Here is a 22,439-nt window from a genome sequence, read left to right as displayed (position 1 = left end):
TACATGTTTGTTAATGGCAAGCTGCTGACTCTTAAGGGCTGGTTGCCAAATGACACCAACTTAGAGGCATTTTCTATGCTTTGAAATTGTATATATTTTAGTCAGATCAATAGAAACAAACTGATGCCTAGAACATAAAATTATTGATATGTGTATATCAATTTCCACTAGTGAAGCATCAGGGGTGGTATTGCCACAAGCTGTTTTCAGACATGACCCATGGATAAAGTCCAGAGAATGAGGTTCGGACTTTACCCACATGCACAACACAGCGGGAGGTTCTCTGCAAAGACGTTTTCACAACAGCAACAAATCCTCCACATTATGCAGGCGAGAGGTGGTACAGCCGGGTGCAGAAGACAGAGGCAGGAAGTGACCTAATAATTCCAGTGCAGAGATCACCTGATTTTCTTGACAACACACAGACACCAGTGTCTGCTCTTATCGCCACAAACTCTCTGGACATCCACAGAAAGGCCACAGATAATCTGCAGGCTCTCTCTCTGACATTTGCATTCACACATACACCTCCTCTGGAGAAAGTGCGGAGAGTCTCCGGAGTTCAGTGCATGTCTGAAAGCAGCTACAGTGTAGTGTAGTACTGATACCATGTTAAAACTAATCCTGCATTCAATTTTTTTATGAGGTAAAAGTATACAAGTTAGCCCCAACATACACTGAGTGTGCCAAAAGTAATAGCAGTCGTACTGATACATCAATATTAGCCTACAAAATGCAGGCTTTCATTTTTCAGATACCTCACACCTGAAGTAGAGTTAAACTAATAACTAATTTCTTTTCAGAATTTTGATACATCCCCTTCATGAAATAGATCATAACCACTGCTCTTCTGTGAACTGTTAAATGCTAATATACTGACTCTGATTTTTAGTGTATATTTTACAGATATAGATATTGAAACTATGGTAAACGTGTGTGGAGGTGAGGGGGCTGGGAGAGCACCTTCACCGGAAGGAGAGGAGCAGTCAGTGCAGGTGAGAGCTGTTAGCTGATTGATCCTCAGGTTTAAAAGGGAGCAGCAGAGCTGCCTCAGAGGGTCAGAGACGCACTGAGGACACTCAGGGCCGAGACAGTCACGGAGAGACAATACTGAGCTGAAAAGCCGAGGTGCCAGCTGAAAGAGCTGGCAAGTTTAGGTTCGTGTAGATTCATGTTTGTTCCTGCTGTGTGGATCTAATAAAGTCATGCTGAAAAGCAACAGAACTGTCTCTGGCTGTGTGTGGGAGAACCCCGTGGCATTTACAAAAACCCAAGAAGGCTACTACAGTCTAACCAACAAAAATCAGAGCAATTCTCTGGCTAACCGTTAGCTAACTTGAAGGCAAAGTGCAGTGCTGTAATCTAGGAATATAAGTCCCTGTCTTATAGTACTGAAGAAAATATACTTATTTGCATTTAAACACTATATAGTGAGTGTCGCTCAGTGTGCTGAGTGATACTGGCTGTGGATCTGTGATGGTCAATGTAAGTGAGGAATCAGTAGTAGCGCTGACCTTCTGCACCACGTTCTCCTTCTGCATCTGACTCTGTCTGAGCTTCTTCAGCAGCACCAGCCGAGCCTCCTCCAGACGCAGCTCCTCTCTCAGAGCTTTGATCATCTGCTGCCTCTCCTCTCCGGTCTTCCCCTGGAACAAACAAACCAATCAACACACACATGCAAAATCAGTGACACATGGTATCCAAATGGAAAATTTAAGGCAGCGTATTACACACCTTTGAGCTGAGCAGTAGGCCAAAGTAAAACAGTTAAGAGGATGAAACGCAGCCATGCCGTGTGTCATTAATATGTAGGGAAGCCCTGCAGTGAATGGATTCATTCATTATGTTGATCAATTCAGAGATGTTCATTTTTCTTAGTATATTTTGACCTTTTTTGCCTTAATTAAGATGGAGACAGTAAAGGAGAGACAGGAAACAGGGTGAGAGAGTAAGGGAATAACATGCAGTAAATGGTCCAGCTGACCGAAGTCCAACCGAGGACCTGCTGCTCAAGGCATATATTCCTATGTGGTATGCTCCTTACCATTCACCTATTGGGTTGCCCACAGAGACTTTCATCAGTCCAGTCTCTGACATGGGAGAGTATATCTTTAAGCTGTGCATTGGTGCAGTGACTGCTGTTGACAGTTTTACCTTAAACATGTCCAGGTTGGCCTGGTGTAGGCGCTCCTCAGGACGAGGTGTTGTTCTGGGACTGGACGCTTCATTGTCTGATAGGATAATAACATCTGGAGATGGAGTTCGTCTGTCATGCTCCACATCACTTCATGGGAAAACAAGAAAAAGAAAATGATTTTCATTTTGTTGAACATCTTAAGTGCACTTTCATCATCACTGATGTCAATCACTCAAACATTGAGTGTGAACATCTGGGGCTGACTGGAGAGTTGATCAGCCACTTGCTCAGTTTAGGACTTGAAAGATTTGTGTGACACTTCCCACTCAGTGGTATCTTATCTGCCTTGGACCAGCTCTTAGTTATGCTGCTATAGGCCAAGACTACAGGGTAGTCCCAGTAGTCTAAATGGTTTCCCTCCTATTCTCTTTCTCTCTAATCATTCATTTACATCTATGAATATCACTCGTATTATTTTCATTATACCAGTAACACAACTGGTCTCTCCACACACACCCGTCTCTTCTCTACCCTCTATTCCACCATCCTCTCCTCTCTTACCCATTGTTCTCCACTCACGCCAACCAGTCGAGGCAGATGCCACAGTGACACTGGTTCTGTTAGAGGTTTCATCCAGTTATTAAGGGAGTTTTTCATTCCACAGTCGCCAAAGTGCTTCCTTGTTGTGGGAACTGTTTGGTTCCTCTATTTGCTATGTTTATGTTTATGATTTGGTGCTGTATAAATACATTTTTTATTAAATTTGTTTTATGTTTAAATACTCTAAACATACACCTTTCCACTTATGTTAGATAATGTCTTTTCTCCTGAATGTTGTTAATGTTATTTTATTGATGTACATGACACCTAGTGCACTTCTGTTCCTGCTGGGAGAGGGATCCCTCAGGCCACATCGATACTACTACGTATTTGTGGAAAATGGTGAAAACTGTGTTTTCAAACTAAAACTACCTCTGTCTACACAAGTGTGCTCTGTATCAGTTTAATCCCTGTCCATTCTAACACGCCTGAAAATACATATCATATGAGCCCTCATGTAAACTGGGCATGTGTGTACTGGTGTTAACAGGAAGGCAAGTGTGTCCCACTACAGGTCCCGCTGGACACAGGAATTTCCGCAGATTGCTCGAATAATAGCTCATCTCCTACACATGTAGAATTTAACTGCACAACAGCTGTTAGCAAAGACAACGGGGTCAGCAACACTTGTTATTGATTATCCATGTTGGGTTCCAAACTGGTTGCTAAGGCTAATACTGGCTGTTTTCTTCCAGAAGAGGGTGTTGTGATAAGAGACTGACCCAATCAGCAAGCTGTTGTGAGTGTCTTTGTTTACAAACATATCAGTTTCTGCCCTTCTGTACTTATACTGAGAGGCAGCCCTGGAGTTTTCAAACTTCTCTGTTTTAGCGGCTTTAAAACTCTGGAGTAGTGTAGACGTCAGGCACATCTGTAGCAGAGTTGATGCATTTTCAAACGACAAAGTAATGTGGATACAGCCTCACTTGCGGCTCTCTGAGATTTCATCGTTTCTTCCCTGCTAAAAGTTTTTTTTTGGTAGATTTTCTTTACTCTAATTGAGGGTTAAGGGCAGAGGATGTCACACGTCAGACCCAATGAGGAAAATCTTGATTTGAAAATTCTAAATAAAATGTGTTTGATTGATTTATTTATCAAGCTTTAGTGAGAAAACTTCAACTGTCTAAAGATCACCTCAAACATTTTGTCATCTCATAAAACAAATGACCTCTAAAATCAAGTTTTCAAATCATCAAGATTTCTTAATTCCCATTACCTCCCAATCCCAGATTACCAACAGATATCTTTTTTCCGCACTGTACAAACTAGTGTTTCAGAGGGTTCAAAAGGTTCCTTTATTCAGATTTCTCTTAGAACCGCCCCCCCTCCTACCCATTGTGCTTCTTTATGTGTAAATACTGCATTCTCACCATCTTCTCCCAGCACTCATATCCACTGGCTCATCAAGGATGTTCTCCTTCCCATTCTTACTGGGTCCAACATGGCTGCCAAGGCCACCATGACCTCCATGGCCACCATGGCCTCCATGGCCACCATGGCCACCATGGCCTCCATGGCCTCCATGGCCACCATGGCCACCATGGCCTCCATGGCCTCCATGGCCTCCCAGCCTTAGACTCCCATTGAGTTTCTCTTCATAAGCAGCACCCATTAGGCTCTGGTGGTGGAGGGAGCTGGCTCCAGGGCCCTTCCCATCTCCCAGGGGCCCTGCGACCTCCAGGGCTGCTAGGTCAGCTAGGTCCTTGCGTTTTAGCAGTGCCAGCATCTTGAGGCGCTCCATGGCCTCGTGACCCTCCATTTTGAGGCGCTTAGCCAGCGCCTCCTCTCGCTCGCTGGGGGACTCCAGGCCTCGCTTCAGCAGGTTGAGCCGCAGCGCCTCCTCAGACATCCGCTCCATCCTGAAGGAGAATGCACAAGGGTTAGAGCCAAGTCAAACACAGAGCTAGTTTAACACCAAACACACTATTCAGTTTTTTACTTTGTGGAATGGTCAAATGGTCAAATGGTTTCAAAACCTCATGCCTTTCCAAAATGACAATCTGACATCATACCCAGCCCAGTCTTTGATATGTCAGCTGTGTAGAGGTGTGGTGAGGTGAGTTTTGTAAAAACTACTTCTACAATATTATAGTAAATGGTCTGTATTTATACAGTGCTTGATGACCACACAAAGCACTTTATACTACAGTTTTGCCATCCACACACATTCATACAGTGCTTCTATGTACAGCACCTTCTCTATCACACATTCAAACAGTGCTGGCACAGCCATAACGAGCAATTTGGGGTTCAGTATCATGCCCAATGACACTTCAGCATGCGAAATAGGGGAGATGGGTATCGAGCCGCCAACTTTCTGGTCAGAGGTCGACCCGCTCTACCTCCTGAGCCACAGCCATCATTGTTACTTAAAGCTACAGTATGTAGCATTTTTCGAGATTTTCTAGTTGAAATGTGCTCTAACTCTTAACCTGGAGAGGTACAGTCAGACATTTTGGTTACCCAGTCGGATTGAAAACCTGCTGCTTCTGATCTACTCATCCCAAACTGAGGCTTCTGGCTACTATTAACTGGTGGAAGACGTCACCATGTCTGAGTCACAAGCTATCAAGCATCCGATACCTACATTAGCTAATACAGCGAACACAAGGAGGTAGGTGAAGGGCTAGGTTGAGCTTTATTGACCAAAGTGCTAAACAGACATTAAATTATGGAATTACTTGATTGATGATTACCAAAGCCGATTGTAATGCAGGTTATTGATACAACTGATCAGCCAGACCACCACCTCTGGAGATAATAACCAGGTGTAATATGCACTGGAGACAAATCCCCACAAAATGGCTTTAGTCCAAACATGAACAAGAATGACGAGATGCAGACAGCAATATTTAATCTGTTCAAAGTATGTGCGTAAGTGGACATGTTCACACAGCATATATGGTCTACATTAATCAATATAACCACAGTGGCCAGAGAATCAGTGCAATGACACACCAGGATGCAACAGGGATAAAGAATTAATCAGACAATTTGAGCAGCTATAAGCTCATTCAGATGGAAGTAGGTTAAACACAGCAGTCTAAGAATAGCCTGACTCTCTCTACTTGATGGGGACAAATACATTTGAGAAATGTTTAATATCTGTGTGCGTGTTGCCACGTGATTAATACCAGCAAGGAAGGATGACTAACTAGATCTTATGAGCACTTAGTCTTAGCATCTTAGTCATGTGACCAGCTTTAGCATGGGTGCTCACAGAGAAGTACAAATTCTGCAGCTGAGCACAAGTTGTACAAGGAAGTGACAAAGCACAAAACGCTCTAGGTACTTCCTGCAGGTCCTCTCTCAAATACAGTCCCTCTGTAAACTCTGCTGGAGATGTTACAGAGCACTAAGTGTAAGCACAGTGTGTGTATGGAGTCTCATCTATACTCAGCCTGCCATTACTCCTGATGCTTGGGTTCTGCACTTTTTGGTTGTTGTTCACTGCTTTGTACAACATTAAATCTCACTATATAACTTTCCCTAATACAAGGGTGGACAAAATAACAGGAAACTCAAAAGAGTCTATTAGAGCAACCCTGTAATTAATACTGTACGATATTTACAATTTTAAGTGGTTGTTGGAAGAGTGGTGTCACCACCCAATCACAGCAACATTGTAGCCGTTTGCCAGCTTCTGAGTGCCGGATTCACTCAATTGTCTGTCTAAGATCAGGGCTTCTTTCATTTCTAAATGAGTTAAGGGTTCAGTGTGTAAGATTTAGGTGAAAGGCATCTATCGGCAGAAATTTAATATGAAATAATCCTAGTGATGTTTTCACTAGTGTGTGATCATTTAAAAATTATATGAATTGTTGTTTTCTTTACTGTAAAATTGGATGTTTCTTGTAGTAGTCCAAACTGGACAAAATTACCACCTTTTGAGTTTTTATGACAACTGAAGGCTACCACAGGTTCTCTTTCATGTTTGGAGGGGGAGGGTGAAGTGAGGGTATTCAGTTACAACATGCAAATTCACCACTAAATTCTACTCACCGAACCTTTAAGGTAAATCCACACTACTAAGTTTTTGTTTCTAAACACATCACTTCAGCTATGGATACATCTACTTCCCACACTGGAGTCAATTCACATACAACAACTACATGGGCAGAAATAATATTCACACATGACTCTTCCAAACCAGCAAGGTAGCAGCAGCTAACAGCTGTTAGCCAGTAAACACACAAGTAGTCCTCCCCTTAGTCTTCAGTGAAGATCAATCGAAAAACAAGAAAACAGAGTAAGACAGTGTCACGGATGGCTACCATGTTCTCCTATTCTTCTTCTTCTTCTTCTTCTTTCTTCATCTTTTTGGGGGGGGGGGTTTTGGACCTGCGCAAATGAGCTGAACAGAGTGATCAGATCAGATCTCAATGTGGACACTGGAGACATTAATAACAGGTAATGCCATGTAATCAGTTTAAAACACATTTTCATGCTATGTCTAAATGGAGTCCTCTGAATGTGGACTGAGCGATTGGATCCCAAATATGTCCTAAATGCGTCTTGGGTGTGTTTACACCTGTACTTAGAGCTGTCCGCCATCAGAGACAGATGTTATTGTTAAATGGTAAATGGACTGCATTTATATAGCACTTTCCTAGTCTCATCGACCACCCAAAGCACTTTACACTACATGTCACATTCACACACACATTAATATATTGCTGTTCTATCACACACAACACTGTGACACTGTCTGTGAAGCTGTTGGGGGCAATTTAGGGTTCCCACACATATCTTTTCTTCAGCCTGACTCAGCATTGGTGCTCAACAACACTATTTGCCATGTCCCCTCCTCTACTCTGTCTACACTTATAACTGTTGTCCTGAACACACCACAAACACAATAATTTGGTTTGAAGATGACACAACATTGACCTATTCAAAAGGGCACAAGACAGCTTACAAGGGTGGAAACTGGAAATGTGATGCTATCAAAAGACTCGGACACACCACAAGAACCTCTGTCCTCTGAACAGCAGTGGAGAGGACATGCACAGGTTCACATCTGCACTATGGGGCTGCTCGATTATTGCAAAAATCATAATCACGATTATTTTTGGTGAATATTGTAATCACGATTATTGAACACGATTACTCATTAATTTTGCAAACATCACGCATTTATTGAACTTTAAAGAAAAATAAATCATTTCGGCGCCCAGGTTAACTGATTGGAGGTTACACTGCCTGAGTGAACAGGCAGTGTAAACGCAAAAAGAAAGATAAATCATTTTATGTCAATAACTTTGTTTTTATAATCGTTGGAAGTCATAGTCGTAATTGAAATACAATTAATCGCCCAGCCCTACCTTCACTGCTAAAAAATGCACAACAATGGCTCTCTCAATGGGAATTTAAGAAAACCCTTCTGTCCATGAGGTTACTTGTGCCATTCTACCACTACTACATAGAGAGCTTACTAATGTACTGCATCCCAGTGTGGTATGCTTGTTCAAAATCTGAACAGACAGCTCTCCAGAGTCATAAACACTGTCCAGGACATAATTGGCCACTCCCTGCCCTCACTGGATGACGTCTTCAGATCATTCTGCCTCCAGAGCTGGCAGCATTTAGAGAGACACAACTCTCCCCTGCCACTATGTCTTCAGCCAGTTGCTAATTAACTACAGGACCATGGGGCATCTTATTTTAGATAGTAAGGATGTAGAGTTAATGTAAGTGCAGCTCCCAGTGATCTAAATAGAGCTCAATGGCATGGTTTCGTAAGTAAAAATCCCAATCATTTTCTGAATGGAGATTTTGATTATCAGCCATTATATTGAAACCATCCAAGGTAGACTTGCCACAAGCTATGCGATTGTGAAACAACGTTATAAGCTCATGTAGGAGCTACAAGTCTGTATGATATCAACTGTGTTTTAAGAAAAACTTGTTTTATTCACAATGCCCAGGAGAAGTACTACACTACCCACAATCCCCAGGTGTAAAAGCGACATCTCTAATTGGTGGAGGTCGCTGTTGCCATGGAAATGTTTTATCACAACCACATAAATCGTGTGGCCTATGATTGCATTGTCCAGCGTGCCATCACCTTTACCACAGAGTAACTATGATTTCCCTATTTAACTTACTGTTGCCTTTCACAAATGAGGAAAAGAGTCTAAAGGAGTGAACATCACAACAAGTCAGGCCATGTATTGGAAGGTAGTGTATAGCTGTTTCCAGACATGACCTGCAGGTAAAATCCGGAGAATTGGCTACGGAGTTTACCCACAGTTTGCCTCACACACATGCACAACACAGCGGTAGGTTCTCTGCACAGACACGTTCATAACAGCAACAAAAGCACTGCATCATTCAGGCGAGAGGTGGAGAAGCCGGGTGCAGCAGACAGAGGCGGGAGTGACCGCAAACTCTTGACATCTTCATCGGTGTGTGTGTCACCGCTTTTTCACCGGGAGACATTTGTTTTCCTTTTGTTTGTCTTTTCATTTTTGCGTCTGTCATGCATCAGAAGCGCCATCAACCACCCCCAATCGCTCATGGTGAATTCAGCGGGGGGTCCTCTACTGTGTTAGCACATCAACTTCTCCTGGATTTCTATGGACTTTTTACTAGGAGGCCAGGCGGATCAAGTCCGAGAAACTACAGAGCGTCTCACTCGAATTTTGCATTCACACATGCACCTCCTCCAGAGAAAATAGAGGATCTGCGGAGTTCAGTGCATGCCTGAAAGCAGCTTAAGTTTTTTTCAACTTTTTACATTGGTTGCACCGGTGTGCCTAACCAGCACATAATTTAGGTGCACCCAAGATTTTGCAATGCGCCTTGTGGCACTGGGTATCGCCACTGATTTCCCAAATTGATTTGAGGTCACGATTCGATTTGATCTCCAATTCAATTCAATATTGCTTGGATATAAAACAAATCAGACTGAAGCTACTGAAGCTGTAAACTGTGATAGAAAACCTCTAACTTGGTGCATTATTAAAAAAAATTCAGGTAGGCCTGTCTCTCTGGCTCCTTACGGAGTGAGGACATTTTTGGAAAGTGAAGACATTTTGGACGGTCCTCACTTTTTCAAAGGCTTGTTTGAGGGATAAGACATCAGGTTAGGGTTAGAATTTGTCTGAGGTTAGGGGCTGGCAAATGCATTATGCAGATTAGTGTCCTCAATAAGATAGAAGTACTCAATGTGTTTAAATACGCGTCTCATACCTCTTAAGTACTGTTCAGGTCCTAATAACTTGCAATCAGTGTTGGTGTTTATTGTTAGTGTATAAAGTGAGCCAGGTCAGCAGGGGTGGGAAAGGGACACATTCACACAGGTGACCCTCAGCCTCACTGTCCGTGTGTGGGGGTGGGGCCAGTCCAGGGCCTGAGTGTGTTAACTCGGCAGAAGAGATGAGAAGAGGAACCGACACGACTTGATCAAATACAGAGACACACCAGCTAAATGTTTGGCGCACCAGTGCGACCAAGGACATTTTTTGTCGCACTTGACAGATTCTTGTTTGCATGTTTTGGAGCCCTGGGTCAGCTTGTGGGTTCTGTCAGGGCTAGGATGAAAGATAAGACATACAGGGTTGTGGTGAGTTTTGCAGAATGGGTAACTAGCTAGTCAACACTAGGTTACTTAACTATTCACTATATGAAATGCTTTATACAAGACACAAACTAACTAACAACAATATATTGCAACACTATATTAACAACAAGGTTAATTGAAGATGAAGAGCACTGGAAGTCATTGGAAAGGGATAATTCTTGATGGTTTATGTGATGCGTAGTTCCTTCGTTCACTCTTATGTACACACTCTTTACCCTTTTTCCATTTTCAAATTTTGTTTTACCCCAATTCAAATGTTTTACTGTCAAGATTCATCTCGTAGCTGATAGGCCTCTTAAAATTCCTTTTATAAGGATTTTCAGAAATGTCAATTGGGTGGAAAATGTATTTCTGGAACCAGAGCCATTCTTAAATTGGGGAGTTACACTCTATTGGCCCCAAATATTGCTGAACCAATAATGACTTACACAAGAATTGCAATACAAGTTTCAACAGTCTGAAAAAAAATGGTGGTCTGTGAATAACATTCACTGGCATTGTTTGTGCTGTCAAAAACACACATCAAACTTCTTAAACACCACAAGTCCTCCTCCTTTGTGAATGACGGTACATCCTGCGTGTGTTCAGACAACATGCAAATGGATGCTTCTAGCACTGCACAATGGCATCAACAACACCACCTGGTTTAACGCTAAAAATTACAAAAACTAAATCCTTTTTGGTGGAGTGTCAGTGACTGTTCAGGCAGGGACTTAATTGGCCGGTTATCTCTTCATCAGCTTTCTATTAGCAGATTATTCCTGCTGTTGTCCTTCTATCGTATCCCCTCATCTTCTGTAACATGGTGCTCTAATCGGTTCTTTCTGTCCTCCTTTAACGTCCGTTATCCTCCTCTCATCTACAGCAGCCTCTTTAACACAGGGAGGAGTCTTAATGATCGCACAATACGACCCGACCTGCCACTTCTTCTTCTCTAATTAATTTGTGACGCAGCAGCGGGGCCCAGTCGTCGCCTCCATTTGCTGAGAAAAAACACAAGCAGCTTCTGCAACCTCTCTGCCAAGCCTCCACCTTTAATGAGACACAGAGTGCTGCTGAGAATGGAGCTGATGAGCCAATCAGGGTTGGCCGTGTGCTGCGCGTCACAAACTGGCACCCCGCACCCTCCCCCTATCCCCTCAACCCCCCCACTCCCCGGCCACTGCCGCCGACTGCCTTTACATAATATAATGACTGTTTCAGTCAGCTGCTACATAAGCCACACACTCTTTCTCTTTAACCCCCCCACCCCATATTCCCATAATCCCTCCTACCACCTCCCACCCACTCCACCCCTCTAGCTTTGGGCACTCTGCCAGGCCAAAGCAATAATGGAAAAGAAAGGAAAAGGAGACATGGCGATGGAGAGATGGAGACTGGGTGGAGGTTGATAGAGGGTGAATGCCGCTCCACCTAAAGAAATGATCACACTTCATAAAACCAACATCAAGACAATGTTGGACATGTAGACATCTTATGAAAGACCCTTTCGGCTGGTAACAAAGTAAGAGCACCGAAGAAGTAGCCCACTATCATAAAACAGTAAATAGATTGTGTCCAGACATCCATCTACAGCACAGCATTCCAACAGAAGGCAGGATTTTGTAACCCCCTCTCCTGCTCCAGCTGTACAGTACCACAAAGAAAATCCTCCCTGCTCCTCTACCCTCCCCCAGTTCCTCAAACCTTCCGTCTTTTCCTCCCCCCCTCTTTGACTGTAAAAATAAACACATGCTTACTTTCAGGGGCCCCTTAAATGTAGCCAGAGCTGTGGGCTTCATTTGTTCATATTACACTGGCCAATCAGGAGTGGATATGAAGTGTGTGTAGGCATGTGTGCAGGAGCATGTCTGTGTGTATGTGGGGTAATAAAGGAGTGACACAGCCAAGACACACTGAAAGCAGAGGGAGTTTTTTTCTTTATCTTGTGCTATCCTTGCTGAAGTCTTTGTGTGTTGGCTGTGTCCGTGTGTGTGTGTAAGGCTAGAAAAGAGGCAGGGATGGCAGCTCTCTCCTGACATAATGCCAACTCTTAATTCCCTCCTCCCATCCCCCTCTCTCTCACACACACACACACACACACACACACACACACACACACACACACACACACACACACACACACACACACACACACACACACACACACACACACACACACACACACACACACACACACACACACACACACACACACACACAGTTCTTTATGCACAGAGCTGTCGATCAGATGGCTGCAGCTAAAATGTCCTCCTCAGAATAAATGCAGTGGCGTTCCTCACACTCGCACTGCAAATCAACAGCAAAGAGCACCCTCCTGTCCTGGTCTGTCCCTTTCTGTCCTGTGTGGCTCAACACCAGGTGAACAGGGTTTGCCAAACCGGCCCAATGCCAGCTGACTGAGTGTAATAGTAATAAGGCCATTTGCAACTGTACTGTGGAATCTGCTGCTCATTTCATGCATGATCTGCATCATGACAATCCATTTGGCCGAAGCAATTCAATTCCTCCCAGTCTGCCCTGTGTCTCTCAACCACCTTCTCCCCCTCATGGACTTTTTACACACGACCAGGGAAGCATTCTCCTGTTCATTTTTCAACTGTTTAGTTCATCGATGTCAGGCTTATCGCTGAGGTGCAGGAGCCAGATGTGTCAGGTCTGACATCCCATCTCTACCCGAAGACAAAACAAGAAAAAAAAGCTGCAAATACTGATCCAGGGCTGCAATATCACTAAACACCTCCAGTGTTGTCATTAATCCTACCTTCAAAATGGTGGTGATGGGTATAAAATGGTGGCATTGACACAAAATTGGCATGATTTTGGGGGCCAATAATGATATTAGGGAGTAAAACAATTCCAATACAGATATATTGGATTATGTTTGAGAGTCAGGACTCTTAAAGTGGATTCATAAGGACATTAAGTGCTATTATCATGACAGAGGAGGTAAAAGTCTTGTAAAATGAATTTAGGTGTAGGATTTGATTAATGCCAAAACCAAATTGCTTGTTCATTGGGGGACATGTTGGGTTTCTCTATAATTTTAAGGTCTGGACCTTACTGTGTAATGTGCCTCGAGATAATGTATATTATGATTTGGCTCTATACAAATAAAATAAAATTATGATTACACTTAAAACAACCCTGTGTTAAAACGGCAGGAGGGTGTGTTGTATATGTTGTACCTGTGAGACACTGAAATAGGTTCCAAGAAGATTTGGAGCTACAGATTGATGTGTTTAAAAGCATATTAGAAGCCAGACCACTGTACAGCACCGTGTCAAATGTTGCACTGCAGCAAAAGTTGAGCCTTTGTGCCACACTATACAAGTAAAGGTTATTATTACAATATTTTTAAAAATATCTTAAATGTTAAGATATCATTTAAGTCAGTACTCTAGTGATTAACTATTGTGTTTTTCATTTAGTATTTAAAAGGTTTAAATGATCCCGACTTTTGGCCTGCAGTGTAGGTCAAACTCCAACCCCGCTGGATCTGCATTTGCTACAGTGCAACAAAATGTGTCTTTTCAGGCAAATTATCAGCAAATAGTGAAAAATGCCCTTTAGAATTTCACGAAAAGCAATTTTTAAATGTCATTTACCTGCCACTTTTATCCAAAGCGACTTCCGGTTAGTGCATTCAACATCCATGAGGGGCCATTCAGCATCTTGCCCAAGGACACTTCGGCATTGGCTGGGATTCGAGCTACCAACCTTCTGGTTGAAGGACGGCCGCACCCTTCCTCAGCCACAGCCGCCCCCTGCATCATTTGATGCAAATAATGTTTTTGCTGCATGTTCTGCAGAAACCAGACCAATCAGTCTAATTTCCATCCATTTCAAAACTGGTCAAGCCATTCACAACCTTTTATTCAAAATGAGGGAGGTTTGACTGAGACCACCTCAGAAGCATTTTCATTAACAACCAAGATGGCTGCAACTTATGTGGAGAGGTCTGTTGAATCTATTATAGACAGTAACAAACTAGACACTATATTTTAATTAAACAACTGCTGTAAACTGTAGTCTAGTTACATTTTTAAGTCGCTCTGTGCTAGGTCACATTTCAATGATCTGATTGGTTGTAGATCTGTTCCGACTCCAGATAACACCCCTTGAAAATCTATCTAATCTAAAATGAACTGAGAGGTTTCAGAGCCATTCTGAAATGAGGCATGGTTATGTGACGCCAGTTTCTCTGACTTATAAAACCATAATTCGAACACACGTCCGACTTGCTCATCTTAGAAGCTTACAGTGCTGTAACTTACAAACCAAACCCAGTTTGCATGTTGCACCTTCATCTGGGTGACTGCTGTTAACTTTGATTAATGTGGGACAGGTTTACCATGAAACCAGTAACCCTTTAATTCCTGTGCATTTTATGATTAGTCCATGTACTGTACATATATAAATATTATAACTGAGATACACAAAAATCTTGTCTAATCTAATAATTCATGGGTAAAAGAAAAAGGAAGAAACTGTACAACTACAAGAGAGAGTTAAAAGGCTGTTTGTTGCTCTGCTTTACTGGTGCAATCAGAACGTGACAGTTAAGCACTAAAGTTTGAATTGAAGCTGGGAACAAAATGGCTGCCGTGTCATAATCCGAGCAAGATCCGGTAAGACACATGATACCTGCAGCCAACATTGACAGTCTGTATCATGTAACATATAGCATGACTGCATCCATCAGTATATAGGTCATGTTAACTGTGGAAATGCTGAGCTTTAGGCTTTGTGTACAGTGGGGCTTTGTGCTGAGGTCACACAGGGTGAGCAGCAGGAAGATCTGTACTCTCAACATACACAGCATCCGGCTGTGCTGCTCCATCACTGCTTCAATGCCCACTGGAGACCTTTTAGAATGGCGTGTCTGCTTTCCGGCAGATGTGTTTATTATATAGTTTAGACCACAGCTTAAGAGTTGTTTTTGCCAACATCTTTGGTGTTTTACAGCAAAACAAAGAGGTGGCAGACACCCAGCCTCCAGGACATTTGATCTGGCCGACGACACGGCAATTCATGAATACAAAAAAGTATCTCAGTAATTCCCCAAAATCTCATGACAGCATTTAATTTTTATGAATAAGACATTCTCAATTTGTTGCTTCTAAATGAGAACAACTACAGTATATATTGACTTCAGCTGCATAACAAAACAACACAGTGACCACAGGGAGCAGGAGGTGAACAAAAGTCTGGGCCATCTCCCCAACATTTATCACATTAACTGCAGAGATGGAACATTTGTTAATGCTGAAATTGTGCAGAAAAGTCCATCTCTGTTGTGGACTATATGTGGTTCACAAGAGTCACATGGAAGTGTATTACATTACAAATACAACTACAACCAATTTTAACCAGCTCCCAAATAGTCTGTCGCCTCACTGACTGTCCATTCACTTGGAATTAGTGTCGGACATTTTACAACCATGGAAAACAAAAAGCAAAAGTCACCTACACACAACAACCAGCACAGTAATAGTTGCATTGGTGGGAGTGTGTGTATACCATACAGTAAGTGTTGCATATATGTGGGAGATGCAGACATGAAACTATAGTGGGCCAAATGAAAATTAATAACTATTTACCTAAGCGAAAGAATAAGAATTGATAAATCAGACCAAATATTATATATATATATTTGTGGTGATTAGTATAATCTATCTATCTACTGATTCCAGAAATCACTGTCCCTCTGTGCCTTGCATATTTTGAGAACCATTTTATCGGCTTCACACTGTGTATTGTCAAGGGCCCAAGGAAGTGCAGTGTTGTTTTGGTGTGATTTGGACACAATATATTTTATTGGTGTCTTGAATGACACTGTTGCCGAGAACGTGCCGTTGTCATGATCGACTACGTCACGTTGATGAGTCCCAGCCACTGCTGCTACAGAGCACTGGTCGGCTGTTTTTATTTTAAATAACGTGTTTTCAAATTGCACCAAATTCAACACTGCACTTCAGTGCAAAAGTGAACATTATTAAATAAAATGTAAACACTTCTTGGTTATAAAGCTGTATGTACTGTAACTACTAAATAAAGAGATCCACTGTAATGATCCCGCGGAGCAATACAACATACAAAAAGTGAGTCTGCTCACTTACTCTTCTCCTCTGTTTGTGTTGACAAGACATCAGCCTGACATCTGCAGACAGCATTTACTGCCCAGCAGGGACAGACTGGATAAATTAGTATTCACATACTGTTCAGTCGACTTCCACGGCCTTGCATCTTGTAACCACATATAATATCAACAAACATGAACAGATTTTTTTTCAGTCTATCAGCAGAATCAGCTGACCATTCTGAGACACGGCAGTCCTGTAAAATGAGGAAGGTCTACATAGACTGTCACTGGACTGTGGTGACTCACATAATCAGCCATGATCTCTTTTAACTTAAAATAACATTTAAGGCTAATTCATTGTCTGAAACAGGTAGCCCATAAGTATGTTTTAATGCAAAAAGGTGCAAATTCAAATATCGATCTTTAAATACTCATTAGTAGCAAGCAGCCAGACTGTACTGCGACACTATGGAGGTGGAGTATTTTTTGGCACCAGCTCTTCATCTTCCATGCTGCCAACTTATGTGGAATAGTTTTTTAAATACATCAAGCATGAAAGAGACCCTCTGATAGAGACATGTGATATAATTTGGCCAATCAGCACAGCCATCTAACCATTCTGTTGGTTTGTGAACATAGCATGGATAAACATCAATATGGTAGCAGACCATGATACAATGGTAATATCTCACCATCTCTTTGATTCACAAGCTAACCCTATCCTAGTTTGTGGACATCTTCAAAATCCATCAAAATATAGATTCGTAAGATTGCCCATCCCGATCTTGTTTATTTAAAATAAGAACAGAAGTCGATAGCCATCAACAATACATATTTTTCATCCCGTTTTTTTGGTGCAGAGGGCACATTTGCCTCTGTCACACAAAAGTGTCCAACGACCAACACTCAGCAGGAGGTGATGCTATAATACAGAAATAGAAAGTTAATTTTCTGCATTTAAGACATGGGTGTGGCAGTATTTCAGCTTTCCTGCAAAATGTAAAGAAAATAATGAGACTTGCTGACAAGGCAAAGAATGTCTGTGAGTAGTGCTAGACTGCAAAGATGACAGCTAACTCATTACATTACATGTCATTTAGCTTACGCTTTTACCCAAAGCGACTTACAATTAGTGCATTCAACATCTATGAGGGGCCACATTAGCACTCATCCCCAACACTGCCATAAAGACCTATCAAAGAGAAAGGACTGAAAGACACGAATAGCACTGTTCAAATCATTGACACTCCTCTTCCAAAAATCAGTGTGCGAGATAAAGAATAACTAAAGCAACTGGCTACTTTAATAACTGAACCACAGGCCTTAACTATAGTTCAAGGTGAGGGTTTTTGAAAGTAGCCTCCACTGCTGGAGCAAAATTGCCAAGTTCCATCAAGAGAAGGTTTGTCTGCTGTTGTCATACAAAATGTCTACAGGAATCCCAGACTTGATGTTGTGGAAAGTGCATTTCATTAACAACAGACAGGTGAAACACCCATGCTACTCAGTGCTACTCTCAGCAAGCACTTTATTACTAACACCTGTGTATTGGAAATTGTTGCTGATCTAACCACAACCCTTCAGGAAATTACCAACTAGGAGCGGCTGCCATTCACACACACACATTCATACTGAATATGCGTGTGAATAGGTGAATGGCATGTAGGATAATGTGGTGGATACCCTTAGAGAAGAGCTATATAAATACAGTAAATTTACCAGAGGTAGCTTCCATCTGGTTTCTTTAGCCAGTGCTAGAAATGATGTAGAGATGTCCAGGAACAACCACTCCCTGTGCCAAGACAGAATGCAGTGGCTGATGCATCTCTACAGTGTGCATGGGCACAAAACACACACACACAGTAAAGGATGTTGATGACTGGGCTGCTGGGAATATGACCAAAATTTGCATATGGCTAGTTTTTGACACTAATGAGGCCAATCAGAATGGAGCCCATAGCAACAGAGTTGTAATTGGTCATGTGGAGCGGTTGTAGGATGCAGATTTAGAGCCAATGAGAGCTGAGAGGAGGACGCTGGTGGCGCTTTGTTTTTGGATGAAGTGACTGGTGTGTTGACTTAGTACAGAGGGCTCATTCACCAAGACTGCAGTGTGATAATTACACACACCTCCACCTCGTGCCTGGATAGACAGCAGTAAGGCAACACACCTTCAACCTAGTGCTCAGACACAACACGGCTCTTTATTAAACAAGACAACAGCTCATTGTGGGCGTTGCTATGACAACCAGTCGTCTATTTTTATGCCATGCCACTAATCAATTCCTGTTCTGCTGTCGCCTGAGGGGTGGGGGTGTGCATGTGCGTGTGAGGGTGGAGAGTACTGATGAATGGGGAGGGGGGCAGTGGTAGAGGGCAAAGGGGAGGGGGAGGAGGAGGAGGGTTTAGTGTGCCGTTGGAGACAAAGAGCATCGCAGAGGAAGTGAAAGAAAGAAACCGTGTGGAGGATTCATCTCATACCAATACACTCCATACCACAGAGGTCGCCATCTACATTACTGAGAATGTTTCACATCATGCGTCTGTTAACCAGGCAGCACAGATCTGATCTGGTGATCATCTTGATAACTGTTTTTTCACTAATGCCAAACATTCACTGGCTGCAGCCTCTACATCATGACAACTGTTCCTCATTATTGTGGACTGGTTGTCAGACTCAAGACGCTTCATGACATTTCACTTCAATTTGCCATTACTTTTGACATTTGATTGACAAAAATGGATCCAGTACTTAAAACATAAATTTGTAATTTAACTATGTTAGTTGCTGCTAGAGGTTTACCAAGCTGATCCAAACAATCAGTGTTGGAGCTAATCGTGGCATATTTCAACAGATTGCATCAGTTGAAATAAAGAAAAATCTAAATACAATCCATTCCTTACTGAAATCTGGTGCATTCCGTTACTGCACTGCAGTCTGCTGCGTTTCTTTACTGCTTTCTAATGTGTTCCTTTTCTGCACTGTTACGTTCCTTTACTGCACTGTACTCTGCTGCATGTCTTTACTGTGTTGAGTAAAGGTAAAACAGGTGAAGCACTCCTACTAAGCTGTCAGTGCTCATGAGTGATTTCAAGCTGTTGTAGCCAACTTAATCAATCTACCAACAATCTACACTAGCATTTTACAGTATATAGACACCTTCACTTTTTGCACCCTTGGTGCGTAATTTTATTAATAGCATTAACACATCTGATATCAGTTATTATTATCATCATCATTCAGATCTGAAAACTTGTCATGGGTGAAAAGGGTGACAAAAATACAAACTGTGGTTGGCATCTGGTTTTTGCTCATTACAGCTACTGCCCTGCTTCATGACCTCAACCAAGTAAACCATTTGAAATCAAAAACATATACCATGCCCCGGCTAAACTTAATAGTTATTGTATGTGCATCTAAATTGCTCAATATGTAGAGTCAATATTTTTAATTAATTATTTACTTAATAGTATTGCAATTGCATTATTCCAGATTGATATAATCATTGCTTTAAAATGACATTCTTATGAGGAGAGCCATCACACTCATGTATTGTCTGGAACCTTGCAAACCTGGAAGTGGCTGGAAAGCAAAAAAGACAGACAGACTAAAGCTGATAGTTAAAGGGATAGTTCACCCAAAAATGAAAATTCATTCATTATCTACTCACCACTATGCTGATGGAGGGTTGGGTGAAGTGAGTGAGTCCTCAAAACACTTTCGTAGTTTCAGGGGTAAACAGCGTTGCAGCCAAACCCAATACAATTGAAGTTAATGGTAACCACTTATTCAAACGGAAAAAAAACAATGGAAAAAAAACATAAAATGCCTCCATACTGCTCCTGTGTTCCTGATTTGATTGGAGGAGGACACGAGTCAGGGGTAGTGTTCTAAAAGTGCTTTCTCACAGTTATTGTTTCTCTTGAACTTATAAATAGTGTCTGTTGTGACTCGAGGATATGCAAAAAAAATACAAATAAATTAACTAAAACTGGCATTTTTGCTACACTCAACAAACCACCATGACAATGTTTAAACATTATTTTCATAATAAATAATAAATAGCTACAGCTTTCAGTCTCTGTAAGCTTTGTCCAACTGGATTTGGACAGTTTCATTTCATCAATTCACAGGTTGTAGACCAATACATTTCAACACACATCTCATTTCTTTGAGATGCAAACAGGAAAAAATTTGCCAAATTTGGAGCCACAGCACACAGACTTTAATATTTTGGGTAAATTAGATATTCAGATCTCCGGAGTCTGCCTTTCACACATGCTCAACACAGCGGGAGCTTTTCTGCGCAGAGAAGTTCACAACAGCTTCAAATCCTCCGCATTATTCAGGTGAGAGGTGGAGCAGCTAAGTGCAGCAGGCCGAGGCAGCAAGTGACATATAAACTCTGCTGCTTATATCACATGATTTTGTTTACAGCACCCAGACACCGTCGTCAGCTTTTATCACCACAAACTCTCTTGGGAGATATTTGTTTTCTTTATGTTTTTTGATTTCATTGACTTCTCCTGGATTTCTACGGACTTTATACTAGGAGGCCAGGCGGAGCCATCTGCGGAGTCCACTGCAGTCCAGTGCATGTCTGAAAGCAGCTTGTGTCAGCCTGCTCAGCCAGCAAGCACCTCCAGTCCCTCCAGCAGAGGCAGGGACATTGATCTGCGAGACACCAGTTAGGTGTTTTGCACTGAATGCACTTTAGTTCTCACATTTTACCCCTTTTGCTGCTCTGACAGCTTTTATTTGTATTTTTCTTTAACAAAGGCTTGAAGATTTCCTATAAATACCACATCACAAGTAGCGGATCAAATGCATGTAATGTTATGTTTAAGTTCAGTTATCACTTAAGAGTAATTCACCATCAAATCATCACACTTTTGGCCCGTACTGTAACAGATATTGATGACATTTTTCACACTGATTTGTTCACATAAAAAAAATCGATTGAATCAAAATTGTATGTGTCTCGGATGCTAACTAAGGGAGATAGGTCCTAATGAAGTTTTTACTTTTTGGGGGCCTCTGCGACTTTCTCTGGCCAAATCTCTCTTAATATACCGTAGGGGTGTAATGGTACATGTATCCGAACCGGAACACATACATATTTCCGCGACAGCGAGTCCAAGTGCAGAACTTGTTTGTTTGCATCTCAAATTCTGAGGGACAACTTTAGCGAAGGACCAGATGTGCTGTAGGCTCGTGGTCATAGCGAACGCAGACAAATAGGAGTGTGAAGACCCTCCCTCATCATTTAAGTCTGCTGTGTGGGAACACTTCAGTGTCGGGTTAGGGTTAACCTTAACTAAATACAAACTATGTTTGAATGTTGAGGTGGTAATAAACCTCAAAGAAGCAGTGGCCATTCTTAATTTCAGCTCCTTCTGAGAATTTGATGCAGCAATTGTCCCTTTACTCATATTTTTACTTCTAAGAGAATTAAGATCATTTGTTATCTAATCATTTGACCCACTTTTTGCTAAGCAATAAAACAAAATCAACAATTATTGCAATACAATTTTCATCAGTGGCAATAGCAATATAACAAGAGTATAATGTACATCGATATGGTAAATGGCCTGTATTTATACAGTGCTTCACCACCTAGTCTTGATGACCACTCAAAGCGCTTTACAATACTATTTTGCCCTTCACCCATTCGCACACACATTAATACAGTGCATCTATGTGCAGCACTTTATCTATCATAGACCACTCACACACTGCCAGCACAGCCGGTTCAGTATCTTGCCAAAGGGCACTTCAGCACGCAGGATGTGGGGTATGGGGATCAAACCACTGACATACTGATACCATCTCCTGAGCAACAGCTGCCTCGTTTATGTATTGTGCAAGCACATTGAGGAGGTATATCACATAATTGGCCCATTTACTATTTCTGTTGGTGTTTATCAAGTGTTTGTCATTCTCTACCATAAAGAAGGGTTCAAACCACAACCTTCCCTCAGGAGCAAACACATCTCTCTTTCAACCTAAAAGAAATCATAACATGACACTT

At 42.0% G+C, this 22,439-nt stretch overlaps 1 protein-coding gene across 2 annotated transcripts in view; it reads right to left on the bottom strand.

The window, feature by feature from the left end:
- gatad2b (GATA zinc finger domain containing 2B) overlaps nucleotides 1-22,439 on the bottom strand; it is a 51,473-nt gene that overhangs the window by 17,665 nt on the left and 11,369 nt on the right. For both annotated transcript variants that reach the window (XM_035182173.2, XM_035182174.2), the window contains exons 2-4: nucleotides 4,108-4,596; nucleotides 2,155-2,284; nucleotides 1,515-1,646 (exon numbers count right to left, since the gene is read on the bottom strand). In XM_035182173.2, coding sequence (XP_035038064.1) covers nucleotides 1,515-1,646; nucleotides 2,155-2,284; nucleotides 4,108-4,595 — 750 coding nt within the window. In that variant the 5' untranslated portion in view covers nucleotide 4,596. The remainder of the gene's footprint in view (nucleotides 1-1,514; nucleotides 1,647-2,154; nucleotides 2,285-4,107; nucleotides 4,597-22,439) is intronic.

Source organism: Hippoglossus stenolepis, chromosome 17 (assembly GCF_022539355.2).
Source record: "Hippoglossus stenolepis isolate QCI-W04-F060 chromosome 17, HSTE1.2, whole genome shotgun sequence".
Taxonomy (NCBI): Eukaryota; Metazoa; Chordata; class Actinopteri; order Pleuronectiformes; family Pleuronectidae; genus Hippoglossus; species Hippoglossus stenolepis.
Note: the sequence above shows the minus strand (reverse complement) of the source record. Positions and strands in the feature narration are given on the sequence as shown.